This window comes from Tenrec ecaudatus, chromosome 13 (genome assembly GCF_050624435.1).
Source record: "Tenrec ecaudatus isolate mTenEca1 chromosome 13, mTenEca1.hap1, whole genome shotgun sequence".
Classification (NCBI taxonomy): Eukaryota; Metazoa; Chordata; class Mammalia; order Afrosoricida; family Tenrecidae; genus Tenrec; species Tenrec ecaudatus.
This window is the reverse complement of record NC_134542.1, coordinates 88,545,465-88,562,681: the sequence shown is the minus strand read 5'-3', so window position 1 is coordinate 88,562,681 and position 17,217 is coordinate 88,545,465. Positions and strand designations below refer to the sequence as shown.

The 17,217-nt window shown below is 39.8% G+C and overlaps 1 protein-coding gene across 2 annotated transcripts in view; it reads right to left on the bottom strand.

The window, feature by feature from the left end:
• Positions 1–1,301: 1,301 nt before the first annotated feature.
• ARL5A (ARF like GTPase 5A) overlaps positions 1,302–17,217 on the bottom strand; it is a 36,061-nt gene continuing 20,145 nt past the window's right edge. For both annotated transcript variants that reach the window (XM_075529771.1, XM_075529772.1), the window contains exons 5-6: positions 13,607–13,758; positions 1,302–6,267 (exon numbers count right to left, since the gene is read on the bottom strand). In XM_075529771.1, coding sequence (XP_075385886.1) covers positions 6,219–6,267; positions 13,607–13,758 — 201 coding nt within the window. In that variant the 3' untranslated portion in view covers positions 1,302–6,218. The remainder of the gene's footprint in view (positions 6,268–13,606; positions 13,759–17,217) is intronic.

Genomic DNA, 17,217 nt, shown 5'->3' with positions numbered 1-17,217 from the left:
AGTGGCCAGACTAGGCTTGGAGTTTGTTGTGTTTGATGTGGATTTGACGTTTTGATGAATCACCAATGGAGAGACCCAGCACATAAGATAGGCAGCTAATTCCTGACTGCACATTCCCGCTGTCCAGAAAAGTTGCCATGCCGAACACAGCACTAACTTAAAAGGCACCTAAGAGCTCTAAGATCTTTGCTTCTTGGGAAATGACTAAATTGTGAAAATTTCCTGGGAAACTGAGAAACGCAAGTTCTGAAATCAAGACACAATTTCTGCCCCTTATCACATGCAAAGCTGGAATGGAAACCTATTTTCATATTAGAAATCACAATACAGCAAAATTAAAAACTGTTTAGTTTTGTAATTTGTTCACTGTACTAAATGAGTTGTATTGTGTCTAACTATATGGAGTTTTGGAGGGTAGACACACAAAGAATCATTGCAACAGGTTTGATTCAGGCTTCTGTAAATTAATATTTACAAAAAGAACGCCATATTTAAAGTCAGGAAAATGAGTACAATGACCGCCAAGTACAAATGAAAACATTTAGTACATTTTCCTCATCTTTGGCAACCCGGAGGGGGTCCTGCAGTAGTGTTAAGCACCTGGCTCCTAAAAAGGAAGGCTAGAGGAGGCATCTTGGAAGAAAAGCTCAGATACCCCTATGAAAACTCAGCTCCCAGGAGCCCTGTGAGCACAGTTCTACTGTGACACACATGAAGTTGCCAGGAGTTTGGAAGCAACTAGAGAACTGGTAGCAACTAGAGCAGACATCACTGGATGTAATTGCTGCCTCTCCCGCAATGCCCCATGCATCGTGGACATTATCCCAGAAAGCATCCTTCAACGGCCTCTGCAGGTATCACCTAGTATCCGGAATCATGGGAGGGTGTAAGAAAATGTGCAAGTTGACCTCAATCTTTAGGACTCATTTCAAGCAACAGGAATTAGGGAAATTCTGTATATATCACCAATGTGAGGAGTCTGAGGAAGGAGATAATATGCACTCTAATAATGTAAAATAATTTCAACTTGTCACTTTCCATGAAAGACAACCTATAATGTGAACAATGAAAATGCAGAATCTTTGTTAAAGATTTAAAGCCAGTTTGAAGTCACACACTTGCTCAGGGAAAACCACCTGGATAAATGATACGTATGGTTCCATCCAACAGTTTGGTTTGTACATAGAATGTAAACAAAGAGGAGGGGTCATGGCATATATATACAAATCATCTGAATGCTACAGTATTCAAAATTATTAAGTGGTAACTATGAGAATTAAGAGGCTACACTTCTACAAGCAACAAGCTTTTATTAAGGTTTCCAAACATGGTATCATTTTTCCATGTGTTTAAAGCTTCTTCAAAACAAACACAAAACAGGAACAGAGTTGGATTTTTCAGTCTTTGCCTTGACCACTGCTGGGATCGTAGCACAGACGTGAGGGCAGGGACAACTGGTTTTGCTCCTGCTTTCTTACACCGTAGTTTGCTGAAGTTTATTGAAGGGCATCTTCCATGTTAAGCCTTTTGATTCAGATAATGTACGAACTGTGATTTAGAACTCCACAGGACTGTGTCAGTAAGCCAAGCACATACAATACTATGGAAAACATGAATAATTTATTAGGTGGACTTACAAATGATCACAAATCAATTTTAGGCACTTCTTGAGTACAGACTATGGGAATTTTCTACCAAAGACCAGGATTTCCAGCAGGCAACATGATAAAGATTTAAGGTTAATTTTTAGAACAATACACGAGGGCTAGACAAGTCTCAGAAATAGTGCATCACTTTCCCAGCTGTATTCGGTTACATGTCTTCACAATTCCACATACAATTTGAGCATCCAACAGTCACTTCTTAGCATCAAAAGGTTTAAATTCTAGCTTTCTCTTTATTCCCCACCATCAATTAGTGATCTATTGTACTTTCTTTGAGGGCGGATGGTACAGATGTTTTTTTGGGGGAGGGGAGTAGAGTTTTACAAAAGAAAGTTCTAGATGAGGCCACACCCGCAAAGCATCTGTACACGACGGCTGGTAATTCTGATGTTCTTTAAAGCCCGTTGTGAAGACTGGATCCTCATCAGTAATTCCTTCAAGACATCTAATACTTACTTTCATTAAGTAAAATGAGGGGGAAGAAAATTGTGAGTTTGGAGACTTGAGATCAAACACAGCAGGTAAACTTGGTTTGGCATCTTTTTATGAAGCTAAATAGTTCATGCTGACTTTCTTCAAAATATGGTCCATTCATGGTAATGAGAAGGTAATACTCAAGTCACCCAATACCCTCTGTAAAGAATCTACTAGGTAGCTTTATCTTTCTGGGTCCACTTCTCAATATAGGATGGTTACTGTTAGGAAGCATTAACCTACTGGCATTTACATGCTACACATGCGGCACAGAGGTGGAGCCTCTTTCTGGAACCAGTAAGTCCCACACTGCTCTCTAATGAGCACAGCCCAAATCATGAGTTGAGCCAGGGGCAGGAGGGCTGCAAGGACCTAGGGGGCTTCCTTAGAATCTAGTGGGTTGGGGAAGAATCCGTATAGGCAAAGTTGAAAATATCTCTAGACTTAGCATATCCTCACGGTTGATGAATGAAGACACAGGAGAGTAAAGGAGGTGGAGAAGCCACGCCTGAAGCAAGAACAGAAGTTCCACACTATTTGTGGATGGTGCAAGGGGCCGAAATGAGGTCATGCAAAGAAACCTGCTCTCCGCCCGGTCTTGAAAGACGATGGACACCAGCAAGTAACGGGGGAACTGAGAGAAGACAAGCTCTCACTTCCACAAATAGTTATGATCTGCTGCTCTTCCCCTATGTAGAGTATGCATATAAAACAAAACGCAAACGTGCTGCCATCAAGTCCATTCCTACGCAGAGACCCCCTATGAGGACAGTGGGACTGCCCCAGTCTCCTGGGATGTGATCTTTACAGAAGCAGGAGGGGCTGGGTGGGTTTGACACGCCAGCCTTTGGGTTAGCAGCGGGATGCTTACCCATTGTGCCACCAGATCTGCTCTAAAACATACTTGCAGACTAAGACAGTTGTTTACAGTTTTCTATTTATACAAATATAAACATATTGAGGTTGTCTGTACTGCATGTGGTTGCTGTGGTCACAGCAAGAAATGAGCCTGTAAGAGAGGGGACAAGCGGGTCCCATTCCCAGGCATCTTTACACTACACACTCAGACAGAAAGGACAAGGACATCTCAGGGCGGCATACCTACCCTCAAGCTCCCTGCACTGGTCCAGGACCCCCTGCCACTCCCCATGAGGCACTTCATATAGGCCAGAAAACATACTCCTCTTCCCTCTACGCATGCCATCCTTCTCCCATCACGTCAATACACTACAAGTGCCAGCCTTCAGCGCTAAAGCAGCTTGCATTCTTAAGGCAAAATGTCATATAAGAAAATGAATTCCCCACCCACTCCCCTTTCTCCCCCAACCTATGTTTTCATTGTATCTTTTGCTCATCATGAGGATCAAGATGTTAGAAAGCTATAGAGAACGGAAATTTTCAAATAAGAGCCCTCCATAAGATATCATTTATCTGGTATAAATGCTATTATGACAAATGAAATATATTTAAATGCTTATAGTATATGGTTACTTTTATCAAGATATCAAGAGAAGTTTTACTACTTTCAAAATTAGTATCAAAAACAGGACATTTAATTCTAGCCACATGTACAGACGAATGAAGCTTTGTTCTTTTCAAAGATTCAAACAATGATCGTAAATATGTTTGTTTTACATATAAAAGTAGCATATTAAGACACCAAAGCACTGCCCTTTAATTAATTCTACTTATGCTACATATAAATTGTCTATGACTAGTCACAAGGGTCTCTACTGCCACGTGCTTAACCACCGGGCACCAGGCCAATCTGTTTGGAATTAATACTGGCAAACTGATTTTGATATTTTTATACTTAAATTGAAAGGTTTTCTCCCTCCCCATAATTTTTTTTAATATACTAACAGACAAACCCCGCTGCCATCAAGTTGATTGCCATGCACAGTGACTTTTGTAGGGTCCATGAGACAGACTATAAATCGTTATCGGAGCAGACAGCCTCATCCTTTCTCCTCCGTCACAACTATGCAAGTACCACCTATTTCTAATGCCTAATCTAGAAGGGTAAAAAAAATAACAAAAATCAAAATTTATAAATGTTGCATACGATTCCATGCAGTCTTTTTGTGATGGCTTATCAATAATCCACTACACTAAACCAACTACAACATGGTACATGTTTTAAACATCGAATTGGGAATGGAATGCAGCCAACAATTCGATGACAAAGGAGTGTGCTGGTAGCCTGTGGAACTGATGGGACGGCAAGTCAAGGGCGTAACATGATTATTCAAATTAAAAGATAAAACGTGCACAATTTGGCAGAGCTACTTTGCAAAATAGTTGGCTATGATGAAATCATAACATCTATAACATATATCACTTGGGCTTTTAGGGAACTTTTAAATATTTAACAAGTAATCTTTTATGATGACTTGAAAAAGTTGAGAACAGGCAAAAAAGAAGCTCAGTATGGTAGGATTTACTTTTGTAAAAAAGTATGTTGGCAAATATTAAAAGATTACACTCACATTTTAAGTACTGTAACACAAAACATTAAATACTGATCTCCATACCCGACTTGGATTTAGGTATTGAGCATAATATATTTTGCTGGAAGGACCTTCTACAGTTTTGTCAAAGTTTATAGCATACACGATCTCCCACCAAAATCTTCTATGAAAACTAAGTGGATGGTATTAAAAGGAGTTCCTTTTTCTTCACAAATATTCTTAAATATGCCCATTTAGATTAGCTGTGAGATTTTCAAGCATGAAAGATAGCAATAGAGCACTCAAGAAAATATTTTAACACATTAAGGATATTTTATAGTAATGATAGAAAGCTTTTCAAGTGTCCTATCATGGGGTGTGTGTATATCAAATTTTTTGAGCAAACATAAAAGGTAGACAAGGCCACATTACTTTAAAAATAATGTATAGTGTCAATTAACTTCTTAACCTAAATTCTTAAACCATGTATTCAGGTGGGTGAGAAGATAAAGGACAACTAACGGAAATTTTTATAAACCCTCAAACTAAAAATAAGAAATGGTTGTTGCTTGGAAAATATGCTTTACTTTAATCTCAAATTCACTTTAAGTGCTTATTATGTAATTTAGTACCTAAAAGTACTCTAGTTAAATTCCTTGATATTTACAGAATGCTAATTTTTGTGGGTAGACATGTTTCACACATGTATCAATTAATCCTGAAATTTTTTTGGATAATTTTAACCACAATTAATGACCAACTACTAATGGGCTAAGTTTATTCAGTAACATAAGTGGTGATGAACCAATCAATGCGATAATTTGATCATTGCAATTCTGCCCATTAGGATTTAATACATTTGATCTATATCCACTCCTCTGCACGGCATGTTTCTACTCACTATTTGATCCACAAGAAAACACGTACACAATTTCAAGCTGTCTTCCTCTACTCTATTTGCTTTCAAAGGAGCTCAATGATTCTGGAGATTGGTCAGTATAATACAATGAACATAAGGGGAAAAGTACAAAATGACACAACACCAATGTCAACACGCATGTTATTATGGTTGTAATTGAAGATGTTATCATTTTTTTGTTATTCACAAAATTTCTTTAGAACATAAGTCAATGCTATTAACTTGAACTTGAGGTATATACACAGAACATACACAACCTTATGTAAAATACTTTTCAAAAGCAACATTACATTTTAAAATATCGGAAACAGTATCTGTGCTGATTTGTACTTCGACTTAATGGAACAAGAAGAGAACAGCGCTCAACTGGGGAGGGTGGTATTGAAAACAAAGTTTTCCAAGTTAAAAATGTCTTCCTCTCCTTTGTACTTACCAGAGGCTACCCACGGTCCCGAGAGGACTGATTCTGAGGGGAAAAAGTCAATCACAGCTTTAGACCTTACTTTGGAAGAACTGATGAAAAAGCAAATCGAAAGGTGAGACTTCGTCGTCTTTTTTTTTCCCCCCAAATAAGTGGTCTTAGTTTTTCTTCTTCTAGAAAAAGTTTGAATCCGTTTATTATAAATATATCTAAACCATTCATTGTTGCAGCTTCCAGGTAAAGTCCAGCACTTCGTTTGCACAAAGTCCATGAGACGAGGTCAGCAGAGATCATCTAATCTTAAGTCGTGACATCATCCACTCAAGTCCTTGGCACAGTCTGTAAAGAGTTAACATCACCTGAGTAAACTCTGAACTGCATTCGGTTATCCATAAAGCCCACCATGCGTTGGAGCCAGCTTGATAGCCACTTAAAATAACAAACAGTGGGTGTTGGCTAGTTTTTCATATTTTCTGATCTCTTTCAGAGTGTGGTTTCTATGTTTTACTTTGCTTTGGCTGTTGAGGCGTTTTGTTTCTGAATGTTTTTCGGTATATGAAATCCAGGGGAAGTAAATCTATAGAGAGGGTATCTGGATTAACGGTTTCTTAGGGGTCTGGCAGGTTATGGGGGAGTGGGGTGGGAAATGGAACTAACAACAATGAATACAAAAAGAAAATGTTCTAAACTACGTTGGGTTGATGATTCTATAACTTTTTAATATGATTAAATACTGACTTGTATGATGTGTATTATTACGTGCCAATAAAACTTTAAAATAAAAGTTTATAATAAGCAAACAAACAAATTCTACACTGATAAACCTACCCCACAGCCAGAGAGTGGGTTGTGACTCGCAGTGACGTAGAATCGGGGTGGAGCTGCTTCCTAGGCTTTTCTAGGCTATTATGTTCCTCAAAGGAGCCCTGGTGGTGTAGTGGGTCACACGTCGCACCACTGCCCATAGAGGCAGTAGTTTGAAGCCACAAACCCTTCCCTGAGAGAAGGACGAGGCTTTCTACTCCTGTAAACATTTCTAGCGATGGAAACCCACCGGAGCAATTCAACCCTGTCCCACAGGTCAGAATGGACTCCGTGGTGATGAGTGTGAGTGCTAGGTCATCTGTACGGAAGCATGCTGCTAAACCTCTATGCTGTGGAGGGGCTGGCACTTCCAAAACACCAACCTCTTGATTAACAGTTAAGAGCTTCACCACTGTGCCACTGGAGTGCCTAACTGAAAATCAATGAACAGGAAATTAAAAAGGTAATTTAATACTTCCTTAAGGATTTAAGAAGCAATACTCAAAGCTGCTGCTGTTGCAGTAGAATCACATATGCCTATGCCAGTGTTGTTGTTTTGTGCCCTGAACAATGCCTGACACGTAGAAGGAACTCAGTCTCTGTGCAACAAATGACAACAGAAGCAGCTTCCAAGGTATAATAAGAACTATATAAATTTTCAGTATTTTCTACTTTTTTTCTACTTCTAGAAATGCATCCTAAGAAAATTATTATGGATGTCCATAGATTTCCACAAAAGGTTATTTATTACATCAATCTTAACAGGAAAACAGAATTTAAATGTCTAGGACAAAAAATGTTCGTAAGAACAAAGATAAAAGGTAGGATATTAAACCTCATATATAAAGAGTTGTTAAACCACAATATACACTTAATATGCATACTACATCTATATATTCAAAAGTAAAAGGCAATAAAATATCGCCAATTAGTCATTATCGCCACACAACTGATCATAATTCTAAACACTGAAAAAGATGCACATTGTGGTTTACAAAATTAAATGCTTAGCAAGAGAGAAATAGTTATATGTAATGCATTGCAATAAATGAAAAAATTATATGTAGCACCAATCAGAATCTATGAGCTTTTATAGAAAGGAGAAACTATGTTGCAATGTTATTTTCAAAAACAAAACAAAACAGATTCAGAATTCTGGGCAAATAAGACTGTACAAAACACAACAATGAGGTTAACAGATGGTTGTTTTTAAACCAATATTTACCTAATAGCAAAGCAGACACTAAGTTAAGCATTTTACATATATTAATTAATCGTCACAGCACCAAGACTGGAATTATATCCATAGAATAGAGGTAATTCAGGTATACAAACTTGCAAACGGTACCAAAACCAAAAAACTCACTGCCACGGAGTCCATTCTGACAGACCTAAGACAGACTAGACCTGCCTCTGTGGGTTTCCAAGACTGTAGCTCTTTAATGGAATAGAAAGCCTCATCTTTCTCTTGAAGAGCTGCTGGTGGTTTCGAACTGCTGACCTTGTGGAGTCAATATCAGGCCTAATCACAAAGTAAGTGATCTTTAATTCCCTTAACCAAACTGCTGAATATTAAAACCAAGAACGTAGATCAAGGTGGCTTAACATGTTGAGAAAGAGAATATTTCCCAACAAATAGACGTCCATATGAACCAAGAGTTGACAAGTTCAAAAATTCAACTGCCAGGATTAATAGTTATTCTAATCAATGATTGATTTTTCTATACAACTGCTCAATTATCAACATATATGAATTCAATCTTATGTCAGTTACAGCTGTCTTGGGTTTGCTGTGTGAATCTTCAATAAAGAGATTTGTTTTAGGAAGGTTTGAGTCATCCTCTTCCAAACTGCTGTAAGCAAGTAACAAATCCAGTTATGGATGCGCTGACCTGACTGTGTGTCAAAACGGAGCCAAGCTCCATAGGGTTTCCAATGGCTGAAGTATAACACTAAGCCTTTCACTGGAGGTACCTTGGGGCCAATCCAAAGTGCCAAGCTTTTGGTTAAAAACTAGGTGAATTAACCATGTGCACCAGCTAGCAAGGATGTTACTTTGAGGACTAATGAATGCCTGCCTGACTCACGTCCTGACATTTTCGATTGCTTCATATGCACGGGAAAGTTAAAAGACGACTAAGGAACTGAAGAACACCCACGTATTTAAACTATGTGCTGGTGAAGAATATTAAAAGTACCATGGACAAACAGATCCATCTTGGAAGAAGTATGCGACGAGGATGGCAAAACGGTCTTACATACCACCCTTTGGACATGTTGTCAGGAGAGACCAATCCCTGGAGAAGGACACTGTTTGGTAACTTGGAAGAGCGTGAAAAAGAGGAAAGCCCTCGACAAAATGGACTGACACAGTGGCCGCCACAGTGGGCTCACGCAGAACTGGCGTGAGGATGGTGCAGGATCAAGCAGGGTCTCGTTCTGCTACACACTGGGCCATTACTGAGCTGGAGCTGACGCAATGGCACCTAACAAGCACCATCTAGGAATGCCAAGCAACAGCCACCGAGGCACACCAATCACATAACCGTGGCTTCTGTTTCACTTCAAGATTTTGCCTCAATGGCTCATCCTGAGGGGTCAATTCACCACTGTTTTGAAAAGAGTATTCCACCCGCCCCCCGCCCCCACCACTGTCCTTAAGTTAATTATCTCTTTGCCCTCTACACCTGCCCTTTCTTAATACATGGATAGCCTCACCCTAAAATTTACAACCTCTGGTAAGAATCATCATCTCCAGTTTAATTCTGGGCTCTTCAATAGATACAGTGCCACATACTTTGGAAAACCACTACTGCGCTCTAGCTTGCGCCTCCCTTTAAGTCCTTCATCCGATTTTCAACCTCTTACTTCATCCCTCAATTTGTTCCCTATCATCCCAAAACTGTTATTTCCCAAAACTGACTTCTTTAAACTGTGCTAAACCATGTCCACTTTCCTTATACAATTTGTTCCTGACTGAATTACTTATTTATGGTTAAAGTCAATGGCACTCTCTCCATCCTACAAGTCTTGCCTTACGTTCGACCATGCTAGCTACGCCTTTCACCTCTGAGCAACTCCCATCAAGCCCGTACCAATTCATGAACCCTAGGGGATGGAGCAGAACTGCCCCCTAAGGTTCCTGGGGCTTTACAGAGGCAGACGACCTCATCTTTCTCCCAGGGAGCGGCTCGTAGGTTTGATTCACTGATCATTAGGTTAACAGTCCAAAGCTTAACTTCCTGTGCCACTGGGGCTCCTCTGAGTACACCAGGGCAAAACTCTACTAATTTTCAACTGTAGAATTTCTCGTGTGAACCCAAAAACCTCTATTTCAGTGAGTTATGCTCAATTCAGAAGGTCCTCTTAGTCATAATTCTTTATGTGAGAGATTAAAACTCTGGAATCTCTATGCCCGAGGCTACCGTCCCAATTTGGAGGGCATTCTCTACTGAAGAACAGGAACAGGATGGGACCTTAGTAGAGGGTGTGAATGAAAGGGCCACACTCTGTTTTCTTGGATATGTAAGGGTGCCACCATACAATTCCACACACTAATTTTTTTCATCTGGAAAGCCAGACTTCTCTTTTCTGTATGGAGCTCTGGTCAAAGCAAGAAGTTCCCTAAGGTTTTCTGACATTTTGGCTTTTGACTCTGGACTCTGCATTTGGCTCTGTCTAACCACTGAATTATTTTGGACCGATTAACACCCACCACCCTATGAAATGTTGTCTCAAAGCTCTGTGCATTTATGTGGGAATGGAAGCAAACTGCAGAAAGCAAGGACCTGAGGGAATATGCTCAAGGGAGGAGTTGGAGGGAAATGGAGCAAAGTGGTATTCAGGGAGAGTGAAGACATTTGGAACATCTTCAATCTCTAAATCTTGGAACCCACCTGGCATCAATTCTTACAAAAGAAATGTCTACCGTACCAGAACCAAGGCTTCAATCTCTAAATCTTGGAACCCACCTGGCATCAATTCTTACAAAAGAAATGTCTACCGTACCAGAACCAAGGGCATTCAAATCACACTCTCCCCAGGTCTAGCTCGTTTAAAGCAAAGCCCAAGAACTGCTTCTTGAGGACACTGGTAGCAGAGAGAATATCCGCAAACTAGTCTCACATGAACCCTTCTCCCCTCATATTTCATAGAAAGAATGACATTTTTTAAAAGTGAAGTAGAAAGTCAACAAAATTGTTACAAAAATTCAATTAGATAACATGGATAGCTCTCAAAACACAGGGTGTGCTCGCAAATGGTAGTCCCTTTTTAAGAATCTAAGTCCCACCACCATCCTAATTAGTGTGTCCTGATTTCCATAACTCTCCATGGCACTCTCATTTGTTGTCCTGCAGCAACTATTATGTTGCTGTTGTTCGGGGCCTTTGAACTGGCTCCAACCCATAGTGATCTTATGCACAAGAGAGCGATACACTGCACGGTACTGTGGCATCCTCACAATGGTTTCTACACCTGACTCATCAAAGCAGCCACTGCTGCAAGCCATCTCCTCGAGGCCCTTCCTCTTTGTTACCACCCCTCCAGTCCACCACACAGGGACTGGTCTCTCCTGACAGCATGTCCAAAGTATCTAAGACCAAGTCTTGCCATCCTTGCTTCTAAGGAACACTGTGGCCTTACTTGTTCCAATACTAATCAGTTTGTCCTTTTTTTAAAAAAAAATTATTTTATTGGGGGCTCTTACAGCTCTTATTACAATCCATTCATATATTCATTGTGTCAAACACATCTGTACATATGTTGTCATCTTTTCCAAAACATTTTCTACTTGATCCCTTGGCATCAGTTCATTACCCGCCTCCCACCCCCATGTCCCCTTGATAACTTAAATATATATTTTTAAATTTTTTCATGTCTATAACCGACCGCCGTCTCATTTCACCCACTTTTCTGCTGTCCATCTCCATGGGATGGGGGCCATATGTCGAGCATTGTGATCAGTTCCTCCTTACTCCCCCCACCTCCATTACCCTCCTAGTATTGCTGCTACCCTTATTGGTCCTGAGGGGTTTATATGTTCTGAATTTTCTGTGTTGCGAGCTCTTAACTAGTATACATGTTATGTATGGTCCAGCCAGATTTGTAAGATAGAATTGGGGTCAAGGCACTGGGGGAAGGAGAGAGGGAGAGAAGCATTAAAGAACTAGAGAAAGGTTGTGTGTTTTGTCAGTGCTATACTGCACCCTGACTGGCTCATCTCTTCTTTGAGAACCTTCCTACAGGGGATGTCCAATTTACTACTGATGGGCTTTGGGTTTCTACTCTGTTGTGCCCCTCCTTCCCATTGATATGCTTTTTGTTTGTTTGTTTTGGGTCTTTGATGCCTGATACCTCATGGTCACGCAGGCAGGTATGCTACTTCCATGTGGCCTTTGTTGCTTCTAAGCTAGATGGCTGCTTGTTTATCTTCAAGCCTTTAAAACCCAAGATGCTATATCTTTTGATAGCCAGGCACCATTAACTTCAGTTTGTCCTTTTAGCAATTTGTTACTGTCAATATTCTTCTCCAACACCACAATTCAAATGCATCTATTCTTCTATGACCTTCTTTATTCAAGGTCCAACTTTCTGATGCAAATGATGCAATGGAGAATACCAAGGCTTGAGTCAGGCACACTTTAGTCCTCAAAGTAACATCCTTGCTCTTCAACACTATAAAAGAGCAGATTTCCCTTAATGCAACTAATATACCGTATATAGTCATGTATAAGCCGAGTTTTTCAGCACAAAAAATGTGCTGAAAAACTGGGGTTCAGCTTATACACGGGTCAGTGGTACCCCATCGAGGTGTAACATCTCGCCTGCTCCCCAACCCCCGCCCTCAGGTAACTGGACGAGCACCCATTATCTCACAGATGATTGCCGTTTCTCCGCTGTTCATTCAAAGCCCTGCTGACACTGCAGGGCTTTGAATGTTTGTTTACTCACATCTAACGAATCAGAGCTGTCCTATGTGACCTGTATCTTTGAATAAGCCTTTTAAAGACAGAGTGTGAAGGATGTGGCATGAATGGATGTCATCTGGTCAAGCCCGACTAGCAAAAGGAGGAAATCTCATGAAGCCTGACATAGAGTTAATAGCAAGGTGGGTTCGAGATGCATGGGAAGACATTCCAGAAGACATGGTGAGACGCGCCTTCCAGAAATGTAGTATTAGTAATGCTATGGATGGCAGTGAAGACTGCGCTTTGTATGAAAATGACAGCAGTGATGGTGATGACGGCGATCTCAGTGAGGACAGCGTCTATGATGAACTCACACCAGCTGAAGCTCTGCACTGGGATACGGATGATGATGAAGAATCCAGTTTTGAAGGATTTTAACTCTTTACATTTTGAGCTCAGGGAATAGTACTCTTAAATGTATCATTGTTGATACCTTATTGTTTTTGTTGAACCTATTTTCCACTTACTGTGGTTTACTAATGTTAAATGACTTCTTGTCCTTTTATTTATGTGTTTTATTTAAAATAAATATTTAAATACATTACCCTACTGGTGTCTCAATTTTCAGTAATTTTATTTTCATTTGTTTTGATTATTGAAATTCACAAACAGCTTCTGCATTTTCCACCCTAGGCTTTTACTTGAGTCAATCAGTTTTTCTCTTTTCCCAGGTAATAATTAGGTACCTTGGCTAATACTCGGGTTGGTTTATATTCAATATATACGGTAGATACATACATATATTCTTCATTTATGTTTCATGTCTATAGTGTTTTACTTGGATAGTAGACAGTTTGTGTCTACCTTAAAATTATCTGTACACGGTAGGCCTAAAATACTTGCTGATTTTCAGAAGAAACATGTTTTGAAGCAAAATACAGTTCCTTAAGAGGAAGAATCCTTACCCCTCGCCAGTAAGAGCACAGCATGCTTGGATATGCCACTGGTGATCTTTAATAGAAGTGAGCTTCAAAAACTGGGAGATTTCTGCTACAGTCATGCATTCTTTAACATCTTGTTTATTAGCAAAAATCAGCAATCCAGCTTTCCTTAGGTCCTATAAAAACAAACAAAATGTAAAAGGCCAGTTGCCAGTTCATTTTTCCATAAATTTCCCAACTTAGTTTAAGAGTATTTCTAGATTCTTGAGCAAAACCCTACTGCCGGCAAGTCAATTCTAACACACAATGACCCCTCTACAGGGTTTCTGAGACTGTAATTCTTCCCGTCTTTCTCCCTCGCAGCCGCTGGTGGGTGCGGGCACAGGACTAGGTAGTATTTCTTTCTGTTGCACAGAGTTGTTATGAGTCAGAACTGACAGGAGGGCACCTTTAAACAACAAATGGCTTGAGAAAAAGCCACACCTTCAAATGCCTGCAGTAAGAGAGACCTAAAAGGTCAGTCACGCAGTCCTGGCTCTGCCATTCGCTTAGGTCTAACCAACCTCAAAGTGCAGTGTGAAAGACCAGGAAGCTTGTTGTGGGGAAATCACATCAATATAAAAATGTTGCAGTTAAAAAAAAAAAAGCTAAAGGACAAACTCTTCTTTTCCATTCACATTTCTAGCAGTAATCCACTGTAGGCTGAGGTTGTTGCCATAGTTCCCTAGCTGGTCTAGTTTTCAACTGGACACCAGACAATGAATGTCCCCATCAATAGCTACCCTGGTTCAAGTCTCCCCTTTTCTCCTACCTTGTATACTGTCAATTAATATAAGTAAGTCTAGTAACAGTATATTTATCATATATCTATCCTTACCCCTAAAATTCGAAACTAAATTAAAATGGTTCCCAGGATGTACCCTTTAGCAAGGAAAAACTCCATTTCCAAAAATTCTATCCCAACTTGTACTCTTTTTGCCTTCCCTTACATAACTCTCTACATCCTCTAAGACAGTGGTTTTCAACCTTCCTACTGTCGCGACCCTTTAATACAGTTCCTCATGTGGTGGTAACCCCCCAACCATAACATTATTTTTGTTGCTACTTCATTAACTATAATTTTGCTAGTTATGAATCGGGCAACCCCTGTGAAAGTCGTTTGACCCCCAAAAGGGTTACGACCCACAGGATGAGAACCGCTGCTCTACGATGGTATCAATCATCTATCTACTGTACTCTACAAAACTTAGGCAATCTTACGTCGATATTTGTGCTGAAAAAGTTTCTCCTGCCTACAGTCTCTCCCCTCCAAGCTACTCTATCAGTCTTGCTTATCGACTGAGAACGGTCATCGTAAACTAATTGTATTCATTCTCTGAGACCTAGCGCCTTTGTCAAAAAACTTTAGATTTGAATATGCAATGATGGGCCTTTTAAAATTGTATTGGGGGCTCTTACAGCTCTTATCACAATCCATACATCCATCGATTGTGTCAAGCACATTTGTACATGTTGCCAGCATCGTTTTCAAAACATTTTCTACTTGAGCTCTTAATATCAGCTCATTTTCCCCCTTCCTCCCTCATAAACCCTTGATAATTTATTTACTTATTTTTCATGTCTTACACTGACCGCTGTCTCCCTTCACCCACTTTTTTGTTGTTCATCCCTCTGGGAAGGGGTTTTATGTAGATCATTGTGATCGGTTCCCCCTTTCTCCACCCAGCTCCCCCTTACTCTCCTGGTATTGCTCGCTACTCTAATTATTGGTCCTGAGGGGCTTATCTGTCCTGGATTCCCTGTGTTGATGAGGTCTTTTTGATTACTGCCATTAAATTGATCAGATGGTAAATTCTCCCACTTCTACATGATGAGTCTCAGACAAGTTCTTAATTCTCTCATTTATTCCTCAGACCTAGCACTTCCTGAGTGTCTAATCTGAATATACCCACCACTTTAGCCATTTATCAAATAAAAACTGTATCCTCACGAGATTCCTACAAAGCATGTCTTACTATTTGTTTTACTAATGAAGAAACCAAGACTCAGAGTTAGTTAGTGTACAAGAGGTCATTTGGCTGTTCATGAACAGAGCCAGGTTTGAACTGAGAGCTTCCTGTGATGGCTGCTGCCTTTAGCTGTAAAATGCCGAGACCACAACCATGTTCTGAGGACGTGGGTTTGAATGACTAAGTTTTGATACATAAAGCACTCAGTTCAGTGCCTGGTTTTAGGATGACAGTTCAAAGAAATGCTAGTTTACTCACTAACAGTGAGGATTATCTCATCCTGTGCATATCAAAAAATGATTGGTACCCTTTTCATTCACAAGAAACACCACAAATTCTTAGTCCTCCTCACACAGCACCTTCCACATCATTTAACTTTTAATGCTAAGTTACCTAGGTTTTTAGGTCTTTTCCTGGGGTTATGTGAGGTGCTGACTCAGAAAACTGCATTGGCTGGACCCCAGCAGTTCCAGTTTCTTAGATATGGCATTCCACTACACTTTTAGCCATTAAGTTATGCTAATCTATTAATTTATCATCTGAGTTCCAAATATTAGAATTCAGACCCACATATCACAAGACAAAAAAACAAACAAAAGGTAAGAAATATTTTTGAGGAACAATGGGGTACTAAGGGACTTCCAAGGGAAGATGTATATAGCCCCATGGTGGCTAGGTGGTTACATGCCGAGCTGTCAATCATAAGGTACAGGAAGTGGTTTGTACCCACAAGTCACTCTGTGGCCTCTAGAAGTTTGAAAGGTTTGGAAACCAGAGGGCCATTCTTCGTTGTCCTGTAGGGTCAATATGAGTTGGAATCGAGTAGATGGCAGTGGGTTTTTCTTTTTGGTATAGGAGGCTGTGCAGTAATATACAGCACTACAAGTTGGACACTGTGAAGCCAGATCACAGCCCGAGAGAGTGGAAAATAAAAAAGCAAAGGGAAAAGGCACATATATAGAAAACATGAGGGCAATTTAAAGTGTTGAAAATATAAGACTTCATTGTAATATTCATAAATATTTTGAAGATCTAAATTTTTCTTCTTTGAATGATACACTGAATACATTTTAATATAAAGAAGTCAAAGGATAATTCATTTAAATTCTTCAGAGGTGAAGTTGACTCCAAGCTTATTTATAAGGAAAATTTTAACTTTTCTTTAAGAGTTTCTGTGCACAAGTCAAGTTCTACAATCTTATAATAAGACTGGAACATCCTAATTGTAATGAAGGAATGTGAACTCCTGACAGACAAACATTTGAAACACTAGTTATTGTACAAACTCACCCACGCAACTCTACAGGACAGAGTAGAACTCTCCTGGGGGTTTCTGAGAGTGTAAATCCTTAAAGGAGCAAGAAGTCTCATCTTTTTCCTTCAAAGTCGATGGTATTTTCAAGCTAACCTTGTGGTTAGTAGCCCAACTCTTAACCACTATGCCACCATCACCAAAAAAATTGCACAAATTTTGTGGGATAACAGACACCTAAATCCCATTCATCTATCCAGGTATACAATTCAAGAAAGATATATATCCAATGATAGGATTACACTTATAAACCGTGAGTCATCAATATTAAGATTCTGAGGGAGTTACGGTTTGGTTGCTATACTTACACATTT